At 44.9% G+C, this 25,147-nt stretch overlaps 1 protein-coding gene across 1 annotated transcript in view; it reads right to left on the bottom strand.

Moving 5' to 3' along the window:
* Positions 1-25,147, bottom strand: part of LOC115472554 — a 73,081-nt gene that overhangs the window by 13,148 nt on the left and 34,786 nt on the right. The window contains exons 2-3 of the mRNA XM_030206851.1: positions 15,300-15,374; positions 1,916-2,242 (exon numbers count right to left, since the gene is read on the bottom strand). Of these exons, the coding sequence (XP_030062711.1) occupies positions 1,916-2,242; positions 15,300-15,374 (402 nt within the window). The remainder of the gene's footprint in view (positions 1-1,915; positions 2,243-15,299; positions 15,375-25,147) is intronic.

Genomic DNA, 25,147 nt, shown 5'->3' with positions numbered 1-25,147 from the left:
AGTTGAAGAACAGCGGGAGGGGGAAGAAACGTCCCTATGTGCACATCGCCCTCCCTCCAAAATTGCCAACCCCCCTCTGCTACCCTCCTCTCCCCTCCTCTTACCAGGGTCCCAGCGGCAGCAGTGAAGGGCGAGCAGCAGGCTCAGCGAGTCGGCTGCCTTCCCTTCTCTTCGCTCTCAGCTCTGACTCTGGTCCCGCCCTTGCGGAAACAGGAAATGAGGGCGGGATCACAGACAGAGCTGAGAGCGAAGAGAAGAGAAGGCAGCTGACTCGCCGAGCCTGCTGCTCGCCCTTCACTGCTGCCACCAGGACCCCAGTAAGAGGGGGGGGAGGTGAGGGTAGCAGAGGGGGGTTGGCGATTTGGAGGCGGGGTGATGTGCACGTAGGGGGATGGGCGGGGCCAGTGTCGGGGAGGACCACGGGTGGAGGCATCGCAAGGACGAGTCTGTGAGACTGAGAGAGGGGGTGCCGATTTTGGAGGGGGGCGGGGGGTCTGGAACTCGGGGGAGGGGGGCCTGGAACTCAGAGGACGGACAGAGGGAAGGAGAGAGAGGGAGGGAGAGAGGGAGAGGGCCTGGAACTCAGAGAAGAGGGGAGGGGGGCCTGGAACTCAGAGGAGAGGAGGGGGGGAATGCACCACCTGTAAAAAAAAAACAACAAAAAACCCCCCCAAAACAGCACCCCCAATCAGGCCCTTACAGAACACCTGGAAACTTATGGACAAAGTGGTGAGTTGCAGGGGAGTGGGAGAGGGGAGTGAGGACGACCTAGAAATCGGAAGGGAAGAAAGGGGGCCGTGGAACTTGGAGGGGACAGAGGGAGAGAGCGAGGGAGGGGGGAATAACCTTGCTAGCGCCCGTTTCATTTCATACAGAAACGGGCCATTTTTACTAGTAACCAATAAAGGCCTATCACTGAATATACCTCATTAACCCATTAGTGCCCAATATTCCCATATTTGTTGGCCACTAATGGGTTAAAGACATAGTTAGATCTATAAACTACATGGGCAAACTTAGCTGAATAGGTTTAACCAGATAGCAGTGATATTCGGTGGTATCCAGCTAAACTAAAACCATGCCCCAGAATACTTCAAAAGTGCAGAAAATTGTGCAGTTGCTGTGGCTTAACATGGGATTTTTTCATGCAGTAACTACAAATTTTACGCGGCCCCTCTCCCCATTATTGTTGTAGAGACCATTTGAAGCAGGACTAGTGTATTTATTTGTATCTGTATCGTTTTACTGTTTGTTTAGTCATTGTCATGTTTGTTGATTTCATTTATGAATTTGAGTTGCAATCCACTCAGAATTTTCAGACAAGTGCAAAATATAAAATGTTAAAAATAAATAAAATGAGCGTGTGGTACCTGCCAATAGTTAGGGGGTCTTTAACTAAAGATTAGCTTGAGTTATCTGCAGAAGGTCCCATTTTATTCCTATGGGCCCTGCTGCAGACAACTCGAGCTAAGCTTTAGTAGAAGCAAATTAATTTAATAGCAAACTGATAATGGCCATGGGAAGGGCATGGACGGGTCAGGGGCGTGGCTAGCAGTTATGAACGCATGATACAGAATATTAGCATTTACGCATTTAACTGCTTACAGCCTTTCACATGGCATAAGTAATGATGTCTAAAGTTAGGAGCATATATACGGACTTACATTGGTATTCTACAGCGGCAGGAGCATGCGTAATTGCCGTTATAGAATCCACGCTTAGCACGCTATGTCCCGAGACCTAACTGAAGGTGCCCTTAGTGCTTAGCATTTTAGTACAAGGCTTCCTTAGTCATGAGCAGAAATAGAGATTTGCAAAAACAGAGATTTGCCTGCATAACTCGCACAGTTGCCCACAACATCTGTGCATCGGCCTTTTGTGTCTTTTCATTCTTAAATTTAGTCTCTAAGCTTACCTTCAACTCTCAGTTCAATTCCTAGTTGTTTAAAACTCCCATCTGCGTGAAGAAATACAATGTAGGTGCCTGCGTCGGAAATGTTCACATTGCGGATATTAAGGGCAGCGCTGGACATGTATGGCGGTGAGGCCTTCCCAATCTCTAGGGTAATTCTCTTATCAGCACTGACAGTTTTGCTTTCATATGTATCGATGATTTTTTCATTACCATTCAGAGGGTCATACACAATCACATTCCAAATATCATCAGAAGCATAGCAGATCAGCTGAACCGAGTCACCGACTTTTACATTTACAAGGGATGGGCAGTTAAAATCTTTTGAACCTATGTGAGAAGAAGGAAAAAGCAGAGAAAGGGACAAAATCTTCTTATTAATAACCTACAGATCAGACAGTACCCCAGAACCCCATGTGCGTCACTAACAAGTCTTCTTCATCTTTAACACTCAGAGGCTCCATCACTTACCTCTACCAGAGCTTCTCAATACCTATTTGTGGCCCAGCTGCTCACATTCACAATTTTAAACAGAGTTGCCAAGCTACCCAGTTCCTGCTGGGAGATATTTTTTGGCTAATCCTGGTTCTCATCTTAAATCTCAATGCATGGTTGTGCTTGTGGTTTCTTATGATAACCAATTAGATTAATGCTACAGGTAGCAGAATGGAGTTGTCAGAAATTTAGATCTGGCCTAAAACAGCCCTCCTGGAGCTGTCCACCGAGCCCAGCATCCTGTCCCCAAAAGCGGCCAATCCAGGTCAAGGACGCCTAGCAGCTTCCCAAACGTACAAACATTCTATACATGTTATTCCTGAAGTTGTGGATTTTTCCAAGTCCATTTAGTAGCGGTCTATGGACTTGTCCTTTAGAAAACTGTCCAACCCCTTTTTAATCTCTGCCAAGCTAACCGCCTTCACCACGTTCTCCAGCAACAAATTCCAGAGTTTAATTGCGCGTTGGGTGAAGAAAATGTTTCTCTTATTTGTTTTAAATGTACTACACTGTAGTTTCATCACATGCCCCATAGTCCTAGTATTTTTGGAAAGCGTAAACAGACGCTTCACATCCACCTGTTCCACTCCACTCATTATTTTACATACCTCTATCATGTCTCCCCTCAGCCATCTCTTCTCCAAGCTGAAAAGCTCTAGCCTCTTTAGTCTTTCTTCATAGAGAAGTCATCCCATCCCCGCTACCATTTTCGTCGCCCTCGCTGCACCTTTTCCAATTCCACTTTATCTTTCTTGAGATGCGGTGACCAGAATTGGACACAATACTCAAGGTGTGATCGCACCATGGATCGATACAACGGCATTATAACATCCTCACACCTGTTTTCTATACCTTTCCTAATAATACCCAACATTCTATTCCATAGGCACCCGGTATAAGAGGCTTGGGGAGGCTAAGTCTCCCCAGCTGAGGTTCGCTCACTTGCAAAATCTTTTACCTGAAGTTGTGATTTTCCTCTCTCCCCTGCCCAAGTGAAGGCAGCACAGTAATGCTCACTGAGGCAGGCATGCTCTGCTGAAGTTGTTTAAAAGAATACAACCAGTGCTATATATGTCTTTGGTATGGGAAGAACTTTTTATTCAGGGTGAGCTTGAAGTGAACAACATTCAAATTAAAGAGAACAGGTTTGGAGAGAAGTGTGCAAGTGAGACTGGGGAGAAATAAAAAATAAATGGTGTAATTGTTAAAATCTTTAAATGGTTCAAAGTTTTTGTTTTTTTTTCTGAGCATGTACACCGAGAGGAGGGCATGACTGCAATGATGTGTGCATAATTATCAGGTAACCTGGGATAGCTACAGCTAAAAGCCATTTCATTGGCTAATGGTTCCAACAGTATGTTCAAAGAGAAAGTTTAGCTAACGTGGAGGGGCATAATCGAACGCAAACGCCTATGTGTAAGAACGTCCATCTCTGAGAACGGGATCGTGAAGGGGCGGGCTGAACCGTATTTTCGAAAAAGATGGACATCTATCTTTCTTTTTCGAAAATATGGTTTCTGCCAGGCAAAAGCCTTGAATTTGGTCATTTTTTGAGCTGGGCGGTTTCGTTTTTTAGTGATAATCAAAACCGAGGCGCCCCAGCTCAAAACCGACCAAATTCAAGGCTTTGGGTCGTGGGAGGGGCCAGGATTCGTAGTGCACTGGTCCCCCTCACATGCCAGGACACCAACCGGGCACCCTAAGGGGCACTTTTAAAAAATAGAAACAAACATTAAAATACCTCCCAGATGCATAGCTCCCTTCCCTTGGGTGCTGAGACCCTCAAATCCCCCCCAAATCCACTCCCCACAACTCTACATCATTACTATAGCACTTATGGGTGAAAGGGGCACCTACATGTGGGTACAGTAGGTTTTGGGGGGGGGATTAGAGGGCTCCCATTTACCACCACAAGTGTAACAGGTAGGGGGGGATGGGCCTGGGTCCACCTGCCTGAAGTCCACTGCACCCACTGACCTGCATACTGCTGTGATGGAGCTGGGGATGACATTTGAGGCTGCCATACAGCCTGGAAAAAAAGTGTTTAAAGTTCGTTTTTTTGGTGGGAGGGGGTTAGTGACCATTAGGGGAGTAAGGGGAGGTCATCCCCGATAACCTCCGGTGGTCATCTGGTCATTTAGGGCACTTTTTGGGGACCTGTTCGTGAAAAAAAAGGGTCCACCAAAAGTGCCCTAAATTCTCGCTAAAAACGCCTTTATTTTTTTGATTATCGGCCGAGGGCGTTCATCTCTGCTCAGCCGATAACCACGCCCCAGTTTCGCCTTCACCACGTCGCCGACAGCCCCCATCAACTTTATTTGTTCGCGCGACGGAGTGCAGTTGAAGATGCCCAAAATCGGCTTTCGATTATACCGATTTGGGCACCCGCGAGAGAAAGACGTCCATCTCCCGATTTAGGTCGGAATATAGGCGTTTTTCTCTTTCGATTATAAGCAGAATAGTGTTGACAGAGCTGGTAAGTGAAAATCGGATTGCTTTTTTTTGTGTTTGTTTTTATATAAAACATTCTCGGATAGGAAGAGTTTGTGATATGTGAAAATACATTTTGTATTAATAAAATTGCTAAACTTTAGAGTCAGAGACGTATCAATGAGGGATACATACAGTGCTTTTTTTGTGCCGGTACAGCGTACTGGCACCTTTTTCCTGAGGTCCGGCTCACTTGCCCGCTCCCTTCCGTTCCTGCTCCTGTGCTCCAAAATCTTTTACCTGAAGTCGCAATTCTCCTCTCTTCTGCCCTCCCCTTCATGTCCAGCAATTCTCTCTCCCCTCCATGTCCAGCATGTCGCCTCCCTCCCCCGCCCTCCCCTCTCCAAGTCGCGACAAATTGGAAGTGAAGGCAGCACAGCAGTGCTCACTGAGGCAGGCAAGCACGCAGGCAGGTTCATCTCCTCTTGCATCGTTTCCCTCTCAGTGCGTCCTCTGCAGTGCCCAGGTTAAAATAATAATAATATTATTATTTAAAAGCTTTATATTTAATGTGGACAGGTTTCTGGGTGGGGGTGAGGGGATGCCATACTAGGGAGTTATGGGTAAGGGGGCTAATGCTAGGCTGCATGCAGGGAGGGCTGGGGCAGATGCCTACCAATCAGATGGATGGTGGGGAAGGGAAGGACTGATGCTGGGCTATGGGAATGGATAGTGGGGGTAGAGTAGAGAAGGGAAGGGCTGGATGGTGGGATAGGGAAGGGAAAGGCCAATGCCAGGCTACAAGGATGGATAGGGGGGTAAGGAAGGGAAGGACTGATGCCAGGCTACAAGACAATTTCTGATTTTTGGTCCTTAATTCTATAATTGATGAGGGTTGGTCTGTGTTTTGCATGTGAACCAGCAGGTGAGAGATTTTGCTGGCATGTAGTTTGTGTGGGGGATCTAGGAGTCTGACTTGTCTGGCCTTTCCAATGAGATGCGTATTGCTGTTGTGTGTATTCACTGCTGCCTTTTTAAAGGTACTGTTATTGGCATTTGTATTCAGAATTGGTTAAGGTTTGAAACATAGACTCAAGAAGCTTCTTTGCAGGATTTTCTGTTACTTCACAAAGTACCTGGAGGTGAAGGGATTTTGTGTTGTTATTATTGAGGTGCTACCCGAATTTAAATACATTTTTCCTATGGAAAGCTATAAGAGGAAACATTCCAGTTATGTCCTCTATATGTGACAAATTCCATAGTAGGTAGAAAATGAATAAGTTTAAATGTTTGATTAATACAGCTTAATAAGGCATATATATTTATTATAATGTAAAGTTGAAGGATATGTACCAAACCGTGGTCATTTTATTTTGTCAGCATCAGAAGGGAGATAGAGTAGAGCTAGAGGAAGTGAAAAAGACTTCAAAGTTTACTTAATCAGGCATTTGTTATAAAGCAAAGTTTGAAGGATCTATGCTATTGCTGTAATTATATTGCAGGATCCTGTTATGTGTATTGAGATGTTTGCCATTATTGCAGACTTATGTCTGGTCATGTTTAAGATATGGGATAATGTAACTGTATTACAAATATCTGTTTTTCTATTAAGTATATATGTGGTTTATATTGATGCAGGGCAGCTGTTGGGCAGACTACTTAGAAATCCATCATTAAGTGCTACACATACCTATATACATAGTGCCCACCCATATTAGCTCCAGGCCCACCCAAAATGTCAGGTCTGGCTACGCCACTGTCTGAGAGTAGACCAGTCGACTGACTCCAGTCCTCTCTCTTCTTTGCAGTGCTGCTGGCTCACCTTCACCTGAGCGCCATGCCCATGCCCAGTTCCGCCCGCCCGGGGCTACTCGGTCTCTCACCAGCGCACTGCGTCCCTCCTCCTCCTCTATTTGCCTCCACACTGCTGATCCGCCTTAAACCGGCTTCGGGCTACCCTACGTCACCGATCGTCATCATGATGTTCTTCTTCACCTCAGGCTTAGCCAGTCAGAGTCAGCCTTCCCTACGAGAGCTCCCGTCCCATCATGATGCAACTTCCTGTTCCGCATAGGTGGGAATGTGCGGGAGGGGCCGTCACTGAGTAAGGAAGGCTCAAGGCTGGATAAGAGTGGCTGTCTGAGGAGTTCCCACTTCCTTCCCAGACCCAGACCATAATAATTTGAGGAAATTTTGGCACGCAACGCACGTTGGATTTCAGGAGAGGTAGGTGCTGACTCTGAAGGGTTTAAGTCAAAATAAAAAATTAATATTTTGTTTCATGCAGATCTCTTTTGTTTAAACATAACTAAATGGGCTATAAGCCCCTAATGCTTTTGGTTTTCCTATATTTTGTTTGTGATGACTTATACTGTGCCAAAATTGAAATTTGAAAGCTCTTATCCAGTGGTGTGCTGGTAAATTTTTAACAACAGGCTCTCTCCATGGTCCACCTCGGCACCCCCCCCCCCCCCCGTCCACCACTGCGCCCCCCCCCGTCCACCTCGGCGCCCCCCATCCACCTCTGCGCCCCCCCCATCCACCTGTGCGCCCCCCAAAATTGCAGAGCTGGCTATAGCCAGTGGGGGGGGGGGGGGGGCAATGCATTACTCTGTCCAGGAAAAAAAAATTAAATGATCCTAGGTTCCAATCTAATTCATGTTTAATGTGGGATAAAATGCCATAAATAAGTAAATAAATATAAACTTTTTAATGTTGAGCACCTGATTCTCAAAGGGAACATATTCCAAACACTATAATGAAAATAAATGATTTTTTCTACCTTTGTTGTCTGGTGACTGTTTTTCTGATCATGCTGGCCCAGTATCCGATTCTGCTGCTATCTGTCCTCTTAACTCCGTTTCCAGGGTTTCCTTTCCATTTATTTCTTTCCTTTCCTCCTTTCTTCTTCATTTCTGGTCCTCAGCTTCTGCCTATTTTCTTCATCCATGTGCAGTTTTTCTCCTCTCTTCCTTTTCCCTTATCTTATCTCCTTCCTCACTCTTCCCTCCCCTCCATCCATGTCCAGCATTTATTCTCTCTCTCCTCCTCTCCCCCTGCCCTCCATCCACCCATGGCCAGCAGTGACCCTCCTCTCCCTTGCCCTGCATGCACCCATGGCCAGCGACCCTTCTCTCCCCTGCCCTCCATCCACCCATGGCCAGCAGTGACCTTCCTCTCCCCTGCCCTGCATGCACCCATGGCCAGCGACCCTTCTCTCCCCTGCCCTCCATCCACCCATGGCCAGCGACCCTTCTCTCCCCTGCCCTCCATCCACCCATGGCCAGCAGTGACCTTCCTCTCCCCTGCCCTGCATGCACCCATGGCCAGCGACCCTTCTCTCCCCTGCCCTCCATCCACCCATGGCCAGCGACCCTTCTCTCCCCTGCCCTCCATCCACCCATGGCCAGCAGTGACCCTCCTCTCCCCTGCCCTGCATGCACCCATGGCCAGCGACCCTTCTCTCCCCTGCCCTCCATCCACCCATGGCCAGCAGTGACCCTCCTCTCCCCTGCCCTGCATGCACCCATGGCCAGCGACCCTTCTCTCCCCTGCCCTGCATGCACCCATGGCCAGCGACCCTCCTCTCCCCTGCCCTGCATGCACCCATGGCCAGCAGCTCCCTTCTTTCCCCTGCCACCCCCTCCCGACTCGTTCTGCAAATTCTCCTGCTTCCTCCCTCCCTCCCGATCCGGTCCCTCACCGACCCTACCTTGGCCATCAAATTCTTCAGGGCAGGCAGTGTTGCCTGCCCGCTGCCATCGCTGACTTTCCTCCGCCGCCTGATCGCGTTTCAAAATGGCCGCCGAGACTTACAGAAGTCTCGCGAGGCCGCCTCTGGAAGTCTCGGTGGCCATTTTTAAAGCACAAACAGGCGGCGGAGGAAAGTTAGCGATAGCTGCAGGCAGGCAACACTGCCTGCCCCGAAGAATTCGATATTCAAGGTAGGATCGATGAGGGACCGGATCCGGAGGGCGGAGGGAGGGAGAGCCGGCTCGCCCTTTCCAACAACCGGCTCGCAAGTCTGGCCAAAATTTAACAACCGGATCTTGCGAGCCGGAGCGAGCCGGCTCCAGCACACCACTGCTCTTATCTCTATCTGGTCATTAATAAAAGAAGCTCATTGTGAACACTATCCACCCTAAAAGGGTGTTTTGTGGCTCTACATGAGAATTGTGATATTATGATCCCTTGTTTCATATTGTTGACGGTCTGCATTTTCCGTATGGGTGGTATATTGGGGTATTGGGTTCTGCCCAGTGTAATATTTATGGTACAGAAAAGTTCTGAGTATGTTTTTGAACAAAGTTGTGCATTGTGTTTTGCAGTTGAGCGATTGTGCTTAGAATATGCTTTGAGCAACCACTTTATTCTTTGACATATGATACATATCTAATATCTAAATTTAATAAAAGGTATTAATTGTGACTTTTATTTTTACTTATTTTTTTTTCTGTGTGTTGTCAGACAATTATGGATGTAAGCTCCGCCCCTGACCACACCCCTAGCCCCACCCCCTTTAGCCTCCCCAAACAGTTCGGCCACTGACCGCCTATATTCTATTCGCTTTCCTAGCCACAGCAGCACACTGAGCAGAAGGATTCAGTGTATTATCAAGTAGCTTGTGACCTACTTATGAATTTCTTAAAACTTGGTTGTTTTCCTAGTTGTTGGATGAGTTTACAGGTTAAGACTTAGCTCAGTTCCAATCATATTTCAGAAAAGAATCTGCCAACACAGAGCCTTTTCTATACTGCCTACAGGAGAGCATAGGTACACGCTGGCACATGCAGGGATGAAAGCACACGGAAGTGTAGTGCCCCAGTTTACAAATCTGCACGTGCAAACGTCACCAATTAAGTAGAAAAGCTCCGATATAACTAGGTTTCGTTTGGGAGGAGAACAGAAACTAGGAGAATGATTCTCTGAATCCCTCATGTAAAGCCCTGGCTGAAACAAGCACTTCTGTAAAACCCGTATGCACCTTTGAACTAGTGTATACATTCAATGTGGACATTTTTACCCATATGAGTGTATTCCTGTGTTAGGGGGAATGCATGCATAGATTTTAATCTCATCCAAGCCACGCCCCACACTATGCGCAAACCATGTTCCTTTGTGAATCTGGGTTTAAAAAAAGTTTGGACAAGTTCCTGGAGGCGACCAATTCAAGCATCAGTACCCACAACCTTTGGGATAGAAATGCTACTCCCTATATCCTCCCTTCCCAAACTACTTCTGATCGTGCCACAAGTTGAATTCTATGGCAACGTTACAGTCTTTAATTCACAATTCTGCAAAACCCCGATATGCAAAAAAAGCAGCACAGCAACAGCAACTTTAGATGTTCATTCCCCATTTCAGAAAAAAAGATGGACATTGGAATTTAGATCTGCCAGCCAGAATGTCCAGGTTTTAGAAAAGTTGTCCTATTCAGCAGCACTCCACTGGAGGGATTAGGGGAGGTTACCTCCATCATCCCCAAAGGTTTGTACCTCTCCCAAAAGTGAAACTCGAAAGGCATATGGAGCTCAGTGACAGCTTTGGGGAGAAATAGATGACTCCGTTTCTAAAATGGCAGGACATAACGATTTACAACAGCATATAAAAGGTCTAAGATGCCATTTCATAAAATAGACCTTTATGTGCATGATGCCACAGTAACATTTATATACATAGTAACATAGTAACATAGTAACATAGTAACATAGTAGAAGACGGCAGAAAAAGACCTGCACGGTCCATCCAGTCTGCCCAACAAGATAGACTCATGTGTGCTACTTTTTGTGTATACCCTACTTTGATTTGTACCTGTCCTCTTCAGGGCACAGACCATATAAGTCTGCCCAGCACTATCCCTGCCTCCCAACCACCAGCCCCGCCTCCCACCACTGGCTCTGGCACAGACCGTATAAATCTGCTCAGTCACTATCCCTGCCTCTCAACCACCGGCTCTGGCACAGACCGTATGTAAGTCTGCTCAGTCACTATCCCTGCCTCTCAACCACCGGCTCTGGCACAGACTGTATAAGTCTGCCCAGCACTATCCCCACCTCCCAACCACCAGCCCTGCCTCCCACCACCGGCTCTGGCACAGACCGTATAAGTCTGCCCAGCACTATCCCTGCTTCCCAACCACTGGCTCTGGCACAGGCCGTATAAGTCTGCCCAGCACTATCCCCGCCTCCCAACCACCAGCCCCGCCTCCCACCACCAGCTCTGGCACAGACCGTATAAGTCTGCCGAGCACTATCCCCGCCTTCCAACCACCAGTCCCACCTCCCACCACCGGCTCTGGCACAGACCGTATAAGTCTGCCCACCACTATCCCCGCTTCCCAACCACCAGTCCCGCCTCTCACCACCGGCTCTGGCACAGACCGTATAAGTCTGCCCACCACTATCCCGCCTCCCAACCACCATCCCCTCCTCCCACCACCGGCTCTGCCACCCAATCTCGGCTAAGCTCCTGAGGATCCATTCCTTCTGAACAGGATATTGTCTTATCTGCAGTCATGTTCTTTGTTTTCAAATAAGATTATACAAAAAAAAAATCAAAAACAGGTTTTGTAATACAGAGGAGGGGTACATCCTAGTTCATTGCAGTAGGAGACTTGAGTAAAGAGGAAAAAAATCATTCTGGAAAGAGAAAAAGAAGTGAAGGATGAAGGTTCTTCACAAAGCACTGGCCACCTTGCAAAGCATCAAACTTTTAAAGGGCATGGATTCTCCCCTTCCTTTTCCACTTTGTTTGCAGGACACACTTTATATTTTGAATAAGGATGTACACAGGGCAAAGATTTGGGGTTTGTTTGAGTGGATTTTTCCATGATTTTGGACCTTCTTTTCAGTTAGTTGTACACATTAAGAAATTAAGCTGCAGTAATTGACTTAATGTTAAAATCAATGTAAAACACACTAACATTTAAAGTATGCTAACCAAACAATGTAGATCACTAGTTTGGAATTCTGAAGGTAAATGTACTGAAGGAAAAAAAAATGGCAGCAAAAAAATGATTTTGCAGAACAATGCACAGGAAAATGAAAAACACCTTAAAATATGAGTGCAACCACCGAAGTTCCCACTAACTCTGAGAAAAAGCTTCAGTGTGTCTGCAGCAAACAAAGACCATCCAACTAATGTGCCATGTTCATTAAGGCAGCATACTTTCTATATTTATATGTATTTAGGCTGAACAGATCTTCCTTCCTTGTGTCCACAATACTTAAAAACTTTTTTTTAAAAAGAGGAAAAGCTAATGTGTTGTGAAACAAAAAACAGGGATACGTTTTTGGCATCAGCCAGCTGTGATTGTTCTGTCAGAATCTGGAATATTGCAGAGCAGGTAAAACCTTCAGATTTAATAGTGCCACCTTTGGGGGCTTGGGTTAATTTCTCACCCGTTCATGTGAAAAATTTGCATCCCTTGATAGGCATCTTGTTATAATTAAACCAGGGCATACTTAGGCATGGATCACATTATTTGCAGTCTCCCTCTCTTTCTCTGTAGAGGGCGTTAGCAGAATTACAGAGTACTAAACATTGTGCAGAAAGGTTGGGGATTAGTTGGGTTAAGAGTTGTTTGTTAAAATTTTGAAGCATAAAAAATAGGACAATAAGCAATATGTTCTGTCTGTCTGTCCTATTTAGATTGTGAGCTCTTTGAGCAGGGACTGTCTTTTCATGTATGGTGTCCAGCGCTGCGTATGCCTTGTAGCGTTATAGAAGTGATAAGTAGTAGTAGTAGTAATGTAGAAGCCTGCCCTTGCAGATCAGCAATGTGGCCGCGCAGGCTTCTGTTTCTGTGAGTCTGACGTCCTGCACGTCAGACTCACAGAAACAGAAGCCTGTGTGGCTGCGTTGCTGATCTGCAAGGGCAGGCTTCTAAATGGAATGTTGCTAGTGGAGGAGTAGCCTAGTGGTTAGTGCAGTGGAACATGGAATGTTGCTACTATTTGAGATTCTGGAATGTTGCTATTACTTGAGATTCTACATGGAATGTTGCTACTATTTGAGATTCTACATGGAATGTTGCTATTACACTAGCAACATTCCATTTTTAGATTGTGAGCTCTTTGAGCAGGGACTGTCTTTTCATGTATGGTGTCCAGCGCTGCATATGCCTTGTAGCGTTATAGAAGTGATAAGTAGTAGTAGTAGTAATGTAGAAGCCTGCCCTTGCAGATCAGCAATGTGGCTGCGCAGGCTTCTGTTTCTGTGAGTCTGACGTCCTGCACGTCAGACTCACAGAAACAGAAGCCTGTGTGGCTGTGTTGCTGATCTGCAAGGGCAGGCTTCTAGATGGAATGTTGCTAGTGGAGGAGTAGCCTAGTGGTTAGTGCAGTGGAACATGGAATGTTGCTACTATTTGAGATTCTGGAATGTTGCTATTACTTGAGATTCTACATGGAATGTTGCTACTATTGGAGATTCTGTTGCTACTATTTGAGATTCTACATGGAATGTTGCTATTACACTAGCAACATTCCATTTATAGATTGTGAGCTCTTTGAGCAGGGACTGTCTTTTCATGTATGGTGTCCAGCGCTGCTTATGCCTTGAAGCGCTTTAGAAGTGATAAGTAGTAGTAGTAAACACAAAAACCACTAGAGCCCCATACATTATGGTACGTTCCAGTAGCATGGAAAACAATAAAATAGTGCCCATGTGCTCTTTTAATCTCACACCCTGCTTACAACGTGCACAAGTAAAATGACAAAAAAGTTCCGAAACCGACTGTGAAACATATATTGCTAAGGTTTTGAGCCCCATCTTTTTTTCTGTTGGTCATAAGCTTACCTCTAGGGCAAAGGACAAAGCTGATGCACTTTTGCTCACATTCTATTTCTAAGTTATGAATAAGACACTTGTTTTACAGTCCAAAGCAAGAGGTGGCATTTCAAGTCAAAGTTTTGGAGCAGGTACTTCGTAAGCCAGACTGGCAGGGGTACTGGGTAGAGAATGACAAGGAAATGGTGACCAGCAGTAACTGCGGGGATGGGCACAGGGACAGATCCCATGGGGACAGGAAGGGGACAAACTTTTTCCCCATGTCACTTTCTACTTTGAAACCTGTTATTGAACTGGACTGTTATTTATGTTTGATTGATGCAAAAATATTTATCTTGTTTTGGAAAAACAAGCAAACATGTTGGCCACAGCTAGCAAAATTATTCCTGAGTCGCCCCGCTCATATTTTAGACATCCATTTTTCTAACATGGATGCTCTTTCTACATATAACTGGCACATGACTGTTTCACTGTTTATTTGAGAACAGGATCTACAGTCGGCAGATCTTGTTCTAAAATTCTAGGGGAACTTCAGACGTCCCGACTTGAATGTCTATATTCTGATTTGCAATAAACACTAAATCAAAATATTAGTTCTTTAAAGAATTGTGACCAAAGACCTCTCTTTTTATTACTTGATATGTCTTTTCATAAAAAGGAGGAAAAATCCTCAAGAAACCAAATAGGCTTTCAAAAGCTCACGGCTTAAAAGCCAAAAATGCTCTTTTGCTTCATCATAGGCAAAAAAAAAAAAAAACCCTCCTAAAACTGACATCTATGTGCTATTATTCTTAGGTAATTATGGCAAATTATTTAACAATGTAAAAAGCTTTACTTAACTTGCAATCAAATCTGTTTCTCTCACAAGGAACCGACGTTGGGGGTCCCGGGGTCCAAATTGATATCACTCTATTTGAGCATAGCTTAGACTCCCTCCCTGGCTACGCTCAAATACAGACACCCTCCCTCCCCCAGGCCTACCTTTGCTCTCTGGTGGTCCAGTGGGTTCAATGGGGACGGGAGTAAAGCCCCCCCCAGCCCCTTGCGGCTGCTGGTACCGCAAGAGGTTGCTGCAGCTATTTGGTCCTGGCAGCAACAAGGGACAGGAGAGAGGGGGCTTTGCTCCTGCCCCCAACAACCCCACTAGACCACTAGGAAGCAAAGGTAGACCCATGGGACCTACCTAGACTGCAGGGAGTGGGGTCTGTCTTGGAGGGGATTAGAGAGAAGGTTGGGGGAAACAGGGAGGCTTTGTCAGGGGGTTTGGAGGGGTATTGAGAAGCTTTTCTTTTTTTAAGTTACAAAAGGTTACACGTGGGTCCCAGCTAAATATTGGCCAAGCCTGTGAAATTAGCCCCCCCTCGATATTCAGTGTCTGTGTCCGGACATGGCTTGGCACTGAATATCAGGGGCTAATCTAGCTGGTGACGATTAGTGTTTAAGAAAACAATGACTGCTGCTGGCTGAATAAAAGCCCATTTGTTTTTAACATGCACCTCATATCAGTACTGTACTGCATGATAAAACTAAAGACAAAATAAAATGAGAAAACAATTTGAAACAAAAGAAAATGGACACTCCCAAAGCAAATCTAATGAAGTGATAAAGTATGCATAGCCCCTCCCCCTCTATATATGGAGGGAACAGGACAGAAAAGAAAAACAGAACTCACGTTGAGAAACTGAGGATGTAATGAACATGAGCAGGAAGCAGTGAACGACACAGCACAGTGAAGCCATGGGATGTACTCAGACCTGTCAACAACAAGACAATAACAGTTCAAGTTAAACTTTTTAAGCAAGAAAGGTTTATCAGGCGGTGGAGAAAAAAGACAGTGGCGGAATTAAAAAAAAGCGTGGGATAAACACAGAGGATCTGTAATTAGAAATTTAATACTTAAAAAAAAAAAAAACGTAAGGGTTGCATATGTATTTGCATGTCAAGTGGCGCTTAGATGGCAGCTCTGGCTGTATCAGCTAAGGCCGATGCTTGGCTGGTTTGTACGGTCTGAGTCCCACATATGGCGATCTGCTTTAGGATGGGCTAGAGAGAACTTCGACAGAAACTCCAGTAGTTGGAACATAAGGACAGAGCCAGACTTCTATGGTCTATGTCCCAGAAACACCAAAGAAAGAACATGATCAAATATATAATATCACGTTCATTGTTGATTTAATCTAGAATTGATAATGAGTGTGACTGTGGACAACTCAAGTCTTTATCTGCCGTCATTTATTATGTTACTATATAACCAATAAATCTAGATTGATATACCACCCTATTTGTCAGACAAGTCAGAGTGGTTTATATAATAACTAGTAAAAAAAGGCCCGTTTCTGACAAATGAAAGGGGCGCTAGCAAGGTTTTCTTCGGAGTGTGTATGTTTGAGACAGTGTGTGTGAGATTGACTGTGTGAGAGTGAGTGAATGTTCGAGAGTGAGCGTGTGTGACAGAGAGAGTGTGACTGGGTGCGAGTATGTCTGTGAGAGAGAGAGTGTATGTATGTGAATCAGAGTGTGTGCCAGGGGCCCCTCCCTCCTCCCTCCCAGTTCCCGGGTCCCCCTTCCCTCCCTCCCTCTCAGTTCCAGGGTCATCCCCCCTCCCAGTCCCATGGTCCCTCCGAGTTCCAGGGTCCCCGCACCCTCCCTCCCTCTGAGTTTCAGAGTCCCCACCCTCCCAGTTCCAGGGCCACCTTCCCTCCCTCCATCCCAGTTCCAGGGTCCCCCTCCCAGTTTCAGGGTCCTGTTCCCTCCCTTCAAGATGCTTGGGAGTGGGGGGGGGGGGGGTTGCTATTCGCTGTCAACCTAACGACACACTGTGTTTCCCGTCCACCAGCTAAGTCCTGGCCTGACCCACAGCCACCAGGAGCTCCGTCATACTCTCACTCGCACACATTGACAGGCAACGGCGGGGCTGACGCAGCCATGGGCACTCACCAGGATAAAGTTTTTAGAGTAGAAAAATATGCACAAAATGCAGAGTTTAAAATTGCTGTTTCTACCAGCTATAATAATTTTTAAAATGTTTTAGTGATATTCAATTGTGATGTCATGATATTGATATGTACAGATGGTTGGGTTTCAAATAAATTAAAAAGCTGTTCAGGAAGAAACAAAAAACAAAAACCTTTTTTCCTCCACCTTTTAAGGCACTGTCTATCCAGTTGAAACAGCTGTAGAGTTGTTTGTGATGGAGCAACAATTTTAAAATGACAATGTGGAGAAGCAGCTCCTAGGTCTGTTAGGTTTTGAGTGTATGGCAATGAAGGCAGCGTGGGTGAGTGGAAACAGAGATTAACCAATGGGCTTCTTTACTTACAGTGGAGTTGATTGGCTCATTTTCACTCTTGTCTATTGATCCTCGTGCAGCATCTGAAAGGTTTGCTTGCTTTGTTTTTCGTGAACAGGGATGACGTCTGCGCTGGAGTGGGACCGCTGCTCTCTGCGTCCCTCCCCCTTCCTGAGTCGCTGCTGGACCCGTCCCGCCTCCGCCCACAGTCACCCTCACGCACCCTCCTCCCCGATGGACACTCGCAACAGCCACTCTCTCGCCGTCCCGCCGCCCTCCCTCTTCGTCCTCTCCGAGATTTGTAACGTGGACTTGGAGAAGAGAGGGAGGGCAGCGGGATGGCGAGTGAGCAGCTGGTGCGAGTGTCCACTGGAGAGGAGGGTGGGTGAGGGTGACTGTGGGTGGAGGGACGGGGTATAGCGGCGACTCGGGAGGGGGGAGGGAGAGAGCAGCGAGTCCAGTGGCGACTATGAAGGAGCGGGGGGAGAGGTTGTGGTCCATTCATGACTCTGTGTCCAGGTGAGGGAGGGAAGGTGGACGGGGGGGTCCAGCCAGGCAGCTGGCGCGGCGTCTCGGGGAGGAGGGCGGGGAGGGGTGCAGCCAGCGGCGAGTTTTTCTTTGCTTTTACCCGCCCTCGACATCATAACATTTTGACGCAAGGGCGGGGCAGAGACAGATGGACAGATGATGTCAGCTGAGGCTTCGGAGAAAATTACGGACACCAGGCAGCCAGTTTTAGAACGTTGGAGGTGAGAATTATTATATAGGATAACAACAGAATAAAGATATTGAATATAAATAATAGAAAGCCCTACGTTTTACCTGGGGTAATAAACCATTGGGAATCAATGTCCTTTTTGTATTTCTGGGATAGCACCTGCTATTTAAACATTACACTATACACACACATAAATGGATGTGAAGTCACTCAACTCATCACCCAAAAATAAATAAGAAACAATGACCCACTAGTGTAACAAAAAATATGTGGAAGTACAGAACGTTACACCGTGAGGAGGAAAAAAGCCTCAAAGAGCTCCAGACCTAATAGTGATCTGAGGGCTAGATGCACTAAAAAATCGTTAGAGCCCTCTCCTCAAGTCACTTCACTGGCTCCCTATCCGTTTCTGCATACAGTTCAAACTCCTCTTAAAAAGAGGAACCTTAAAAAGAGATAATAGAACCTCTGTCCACGTGGGTGTTGTCTACAGACCTCCGACACAATTGGAAGAATTAGATAAAGACCTGATCGCAGATATTCAAAAGTTGCGAAACAAGAGAGAGGTGCTGTTGCTGGGAGATTTCAATCTGCCGGATGTAGATTGGAAGGTTCCATCTGCAGAATCGGAAAGAAGTAAAGATAATCATGGATGCTTTCCAAAGTGCTCTGCTCAGACAAATGGTGACTGAACCCACGAGGGAGGGAGCAACGCTGGATCTGGTGCTCACAAATGGGGATAGCGTGTCAAATGTCCGAATGGGTGTCAACCTTGGCAGCAGTGACCATCAAACGGTTTGGTTTGATATGACAGCTGAAGTGGAGGGCAGCCACTCAAAACTCAAAGTCCTGGACTTCAAGCATGCTGACTTTAGTAAAAAGGGGGAATAACTAAGAAAGGAGCTGATGGGCTGGGAGGACGTACGAGAAGTGGAAGGACAGTGGTCCAGGCTGAAAGAAGCTATAAATAGGGCCACAAACCTTTATGTAAAGAAAGTAAATAAAAGCAAGAGAAAAAGGAAAACGATATGGTTCTCCAAGCAAGTGGCTGAGAAAATAAAGGCTAAAGAGTTGGCGTTCCAGAAATACAGAAAAACTCATGAAGAAGAACATGGGGAGGAATACCAGATGAAACTGAAAGAAGCCAAGAGAGAGATACGTCTGGCGAAAGCGCGTGCGGAAGAACAAATGGCTAGAAAGGTAAGAAGGGGTGACAAAAATTTCTTCAGGTATATTAGTGAAAGGAGAATGACTAAAAAGGGAATTGTGAGACTAAAAGGTACTGCGAACCGCTATGTGGATAATGATGAAGAAAAAGCAAATTTGCTAAATAGATACTTTTGTTCTGTTTTCACAGAAGAAAATCCTGGAGAAGGACTGCAATGGAGTGGATATAGCACCGTTCATGGAAGAGAGTGTGTATGAACAACTTGAAAATCTAAAGGTGGACAAAGCCATGAGACCGGACGGGATCCACCCCAGGATATTGAGGGAGCTCAGAGAGGTTCTGGTGGGTCCTCTTAAAGATTTGTTTAATAAATCCTTGCAGACAGGAGAGGTTCCGAAGGATTGGAGAACGGCGGATGTGGTCCCTCTTCACAAAAGTGGTGATAGGGAAGAAGCTGGAAACTACAGGCCGGTAAGCCTCACTTCGGTTATTGGAAAAGTAATGGAAGTGATGCTGAAGGAAAGGATAGTGAATTTCCTAGAAACCAATAAGTTGCAAGATCCGAGACAACATGGTTTTACCAAAGGGAAATCGTGCCAAATGAATCTCATTGAGGTATTTGATTGGGTGACCGGAGAACTGAATCAGGGACGAGCTATAGACGTAATCTACTTAGATTTCAGCAAAGCTTTTGACACGGTTCCCCACAGGAGGCTCTTAAATAAACTGGACAGGCTAAAGATAGGACCCGAAGTGGTGAACTGGATTAGGAACTGGTTGACGGACAGACGCCAGAGGGTGGTGGTTGAATTTGCTCGGATGAGGGAAAGGTGAGTAGTGGAGTGCCTCAGGGATCGGTGCTGGAGCCGATTCTGTTCAATATATTTGTGAGTGACATTGCCGAAGGGTTAGAAGGTAAAGTTTGCCTATTTGCGGATGATACTAAGATCTGTAACAGAGTGGACACCCGGGAGGGAGTGGAAAACATGAAAGGAAGCTAGAAGAAATGCAAAGTGATGCACTTAGGGAGTAGAAATCCATGGGAGACGTATGTGTTAGGCGGTGAGAGTCTGATATGTACAGACGAGGAGAGGGATCTTGGGGTGATAGTATCTGAGGATCTGAAGGCAACGAAACAGTGTGACAAGGCGGTGGCCGTAACTAGAAGGTTGTTAGGCTGTATAGAGAGAGGTGTGACCAGCAGAAGAAAGGGGGTTTTGATGCCCCTGTATAAATCGTTGGTGAGGCCTCACCTGGAGTATTGTGTTCAGTTTTGGAGGCTGTATCTTGTTAAGGATGTAAAAAGAATTGAAGCGATGCAAAGAAAAGCTACGAGAATGGTATAGGATTTGCGTTACAAGATGTATGAGCAGAGACTTGCTGACCTGAACATGTATACCCTGGAGGAAAGGAGAAACAGGGGTGATATGATACAGACGTTCAAATATTTGAAAGGTATTAATCCGCAAACGAACCTTTTCCGGAGATGGGAAGGCGGTAGAACTAGAGGACATGAAATGAGATTGAATGGGGGCAGACTCAAGAAAAATGTCAGGAAGTATTTTTTCACGGAGAGAGTGGTGGATGCTTGGAATGCCTTCCCGCGGGAGGTGGTGGAGATGAAAATGGTAACGGAATTCAAACATGCGTGGGATAAACATAAAGGATTCCTGTTCAGAAGGAATGGATCCTCAGGAGCTTAGCCGAGATTGGATGGCAGAGCCGGTGGTGGGAGCCGGGGCTGATGGTTGGGAGGCGGGGATAGTGCTGTGCAGACTTATACGGTCTGTGCCCCGAAAAAGACAGATACAAATCAAGGTAAGGTATACACAAAAGTAGCACATATGAGTTATCTTGTTGGGCAGACTGGATGGACCGTGCAGGTCTTTTTCTGCCGTCATCTACTATGTTACTATATGTTATTGACTTACAAGTACATTCACTCTGCAGCTCCTCAGTACCTCTCCACTCTTATCTCTCCCTACACTCCTCCCCGGAATTCCACTCACTGGGTAAATCTCTCTTATCTGCACTCTTCTACTCCACCCCTAACTCCAGACTCCGTTCCTTTTATCTTGCTGCACCATATGCCTGGAATAGACTTCCTGAGCCAATAGTCAAGCTCTATCTCTGGCCGTCTTCAAATCTAAGCTAAAAGCCCACCTTTTTGATGCTGCTTTTAACTCCTAAGCCTTATTTTATCATCCTCACTTTAATATTCCCTTATCTCTTGTTTGTCCTGTTTGTCTGGCCTTATTAGATTGTAAGCTCTGTTGAGCAGGGACTGTCTCTTCATTTTCAAGTGTACAGCACTGTGTACGTCTAGTAGCGCTATAGAAATGATAAGTAGTAGTAGTAGTATCCCTCTGGTCACCTTTAACCCAGACAGGCAGCAGGTGTCCTCTCTGCATTAGACAGATAAGACTCAGGAGGATCATTCTGGTCACAAACACACAGACCTCAAAAACCACTCTGCTACTAAGTCACATCCCAACCAGAACCCTTAAGGCAGAAAATGTTTACCAGGGGACTGTGAGTGTTGATTTATTTAGTAAAATCTGCAAGAGCAGTGAGGGCTACCAGGCTGCCCCTATGGGCTCAAACGTCAAATCTTTTAAGTATCTAGCAACACGACCAAATAACTTCTCTGCAAATCTAAAAAACAAAACAGTATTTGTTGAAAGCATTTTCTTCCTACTACACCCAAATGTCACCTTGAGTTACTTATTAAAAAAATCACAAACAGAAGCAAGAACAAAATCTTACTAAAGCTAGCCACAGTTGTATTGACTTGAGTCCGTCCGACAAAAAGATACCTCCTACAACTCGTTTGCTCATCTAATCTCTCTACGGCACAGCCAGTGTACTTCGGACTGGTAAAAGGGAGAAGGACCTGCAGAAACTGAAGCGTGTGCCTTCCAGAAAAGAACATCGCTGCCCACAGTACTTAGAACTGACATGAACACAACACGTTTTGCAAGTTGGAGTGACAAGAATTCGCAAGAGAAATGGCATGATTTAACATTTCATTTAGCACCTAGACAGTAGAATAGTTCTTTAAAACCACTGCAGAGGCATAGAGGGCATCTCACTTTCCCTGTTAAACCGCGTCCAGAACTTCGACATTCTAAAAGAACCCAAAACCGGGGCAGCAGGTGAATTACAGAGTCACAGGGAGCAGAGGCAGAAGCAGTAACATTGCTTCCGAATCAGAAATTCTCTAACACACTCACCTTAAAGGCATCACATTCGGGAACACACTGAGGGTGATGTCGTGTCTCTAGTAACAGTAGAAATTGCTGCCTGCACTTCGGTCTGGATTTCTTTCTACTTTCACTTTCAATCTTTCCCTTCTAGATGATATATCTTTTTATGTAATAGAAAATGCATGCCTGTAAGGCGTTGTTAAGAATATTTAATAGCAACTCATTACACGGAAGCATTCAAAACATAAAGTAAGGAAGCATGTTTAGCCCTCTCTGGCCAACTGTCCTCAGTCACTTTGGGCTAAATTCAGGCTACAATGCTCCAAAAAAATCAGTGCAAATCACGTTCTATAAAGAGCACCTAAGGATAGGTTCCCTTTATAGAAAAGTGTGTAGTAGTAGCACCGAATCCAGCTCAACTTTGGGCACCAAGTTTTACCCCAGCTGAAACTTGGTGTAAATCTGAGCAGGCAAATTGAGTGGATCTCCCTAATTCTATAATGCTGCACACAAATTTAATGCAGGGATTTCAACCCAGTCCTCTGGACACATCTAGCCAGTCAGGTTTTCATGATATCCACAATGAATATGCATCTCTTCTTACAAAGTAACTACAATATATAAATATTAATTCTTTTTTATTAGTATAAAAAAATTTAACCATTAAATGTTTAAATGTTTCACAATAATGCTACAATGCATTTTACCTACTTTCCCCAACAACTACTTGAAGAAATGCAGAAATATCCCATACAGATAATACTGCTTAGAATACAACAACACAGTTCTTAAATAATTTGTTGTTTACTGTTTTTCCCTCTGTGGTTCCTTGCTGTTGTTAAAGAACAGTCTTCAGAAGGTCAAGTGCTTCTTATAAAAATAGCCATATATTTAAGTTTAATGTTTCTGTTGTTGAAATACCAGTATCCTTGCCCCAGCAAACTAAATGCTTGTCTTAGAGCCACTTTTCTTCTAACATCATTGTGGGATCAAGCCTTGTTTTTGTTGGATTATTTGTAGTAAATAATTAGCAGATTTTAGTACACACAGCTTCAGCTTTAGAAATGTTAATTTCTTTCTTCATCTCTCTCTCATTCACCCCTGAATAATTCACTGCTGAGTCACTTTAAAGTTGAAGTAACAAAACATCTGTTTACTCACAGTTTGTAGTTTGATTATAATCAGACAGGCTTATATATACATATTATTATACATTTGTCTTATCAGCTCCTTCCATGTGCTTAGATGGTAATGGATGCTCACACCACCATAGATCCTCTCAGGTTAGGAGAGAACATGAGCTCCATGTGCTCCATGTGCTGCATCTGACCCCCACAGGAAGTTGCATAGCAGTGTGACCTCTCTAAGTAATTCACATCAGAGGTCACAGAGTAATCACAGAGAAATAATAGGTGACAGGCAATGCATGCAAAATACAATTACATTCCAACAAACCCCTTCTCATGCATAACTGTCATGCAATTATTTATTCATACAAAGTCCAAGCTTTATACGCAGATTCACAAAATGTTCTCTGGGTAACGGTTTGGTCATGATGTCAGCTGTCATCTCACTGGTGTGACAATAGTGTAGACTGATGACCCCTTCTTTCACCAACTCTCGCACGTTGTGGTATTTCGTTGCGATGTGCTTGGTGCGTGACTGAACCTTGTCATTCTGTGACAGTCGGATGCAGCTCTGATTATCTTCCATTATCTGGATTGGTCTCTTTTCAGCTATTCCGTAATCCAGCAAAAGTTTTTCAATCCACATCAGTTCTCTGCACGCTTCCGATACGGCCACGTATTCAGCTTCTGTAGAAGACAAACTCACAATACTTTGTTTATGACTGGCCCATGAAATTTGTACATTTCCATACATAAACACATATCCACTTGTGGATTTATAATCAGAATGATCCCCTGCCCAAAATGAATCACAAATCCCTTCTTATCTAATGTAGATACACTAAGCATATTGCAAACTGCTTGGGGAATATACAAGACATCACTTACAGGAATTTCTTTAACTTCATTAGACACTTTGCATTTTAAGAATCCAATACCTTTTGCTTGGATCTTAGCAGTCCCTGCGTTTGCAGTTTTAAGAATACCTTCCTCTGGACACATTTCCTGAAAGAAATTCTTACAATTGGTTAAATGGCATGTGCTCCCCGAATCCAAAATCCAAGTACTTTCATTTGAATTATTATTTACCATAGTCAAAGATTTTTCTGCCATTAGAAAACCCTTGTGTTTATCTTTGTCCTTCATACATTTCCTGGTTTGAAAATTCTTTAGTTCCATTGGCTTAGGTGAGCTAGAGGGAGTGTTTTGTGTTTCCTTACACCATTTAGATACATGTCCCTCCTTTCCACATGAGTAGCAAATCAGCTTGCCCTTGGGTGGAGTTTTCCCATAGCTCCGCCTTCCTCTGTTCTTTGCCAAGAAATTTGTTTCATTTCTCTCTGACTTGCTTTGAGAACACATCTCCTCAGAATCATTTATTATGCATTCCTGCCTTAGTTTTGATGTTGCCTGTTCAAAAGATTGCCCTTCAATGGCCTCATTTACAGACCTAAAAACATCAAACTTCTTTGATAGTGAGGTAAAAAGAAATGCTCTTTTCAATGCATCACACATGGGAATTCCAGAAAGTTCTAACTTTTGAAATGAAGACATAAGATGCATAATGTGATCATTACATTTACTTTTATCCCTTAATTTGGTTTCATTCAACTCTGCCAGCCAAATTGGTTGCTGCTTTGCATATGTAGTTGCATACATAGTTCTCAGCTTACATAAAATGTCCTTTGGTGTATCTTTTCCCTCCACTAATATGGCTTGTTTCTCTGAGAGAGCTTCCAAAAGCATGCACTTCACATAATAGTTTGCATTGTCCCATTCAGCCATATTTTCAGCTGTTCTGTCTTGGTCTAAGCATATATTCAATCTTTTTGCTCGAAGGAGACATATGAATCTTAGTTCCCATTGCTGATAATTAAACTCAGTTAATTTAGGCACCTTGAGAGAATAGAAAAATGGTGAATTTCTTCCCTCAGCCATTTTCTTAGCCTTCTGTCTGCTGTGTGGGGGGAGAGAGAGACAGACTGAATCTTTCCTTTAAAACTTAAGAGAAA

Source organism: Microcaecilia unicolor, chromosome 6, assembly GCF_901765095.1.
Source record: "Microcaecilia unicolor chromosome 6, aMicUni1.1, whole genome shotgun sequence".
Lineage (NCBI taxonomy): Eukaryota > Metazoa > Chordata > Amphibia > Gymnophiona > Siphonopidae > Microcaecilia > Microcaecilia unicolor.
Note: the sequence above shows the minus strand (reverse complement) of the source record. Positions and strands in the feature narration are given on the sequence as shown.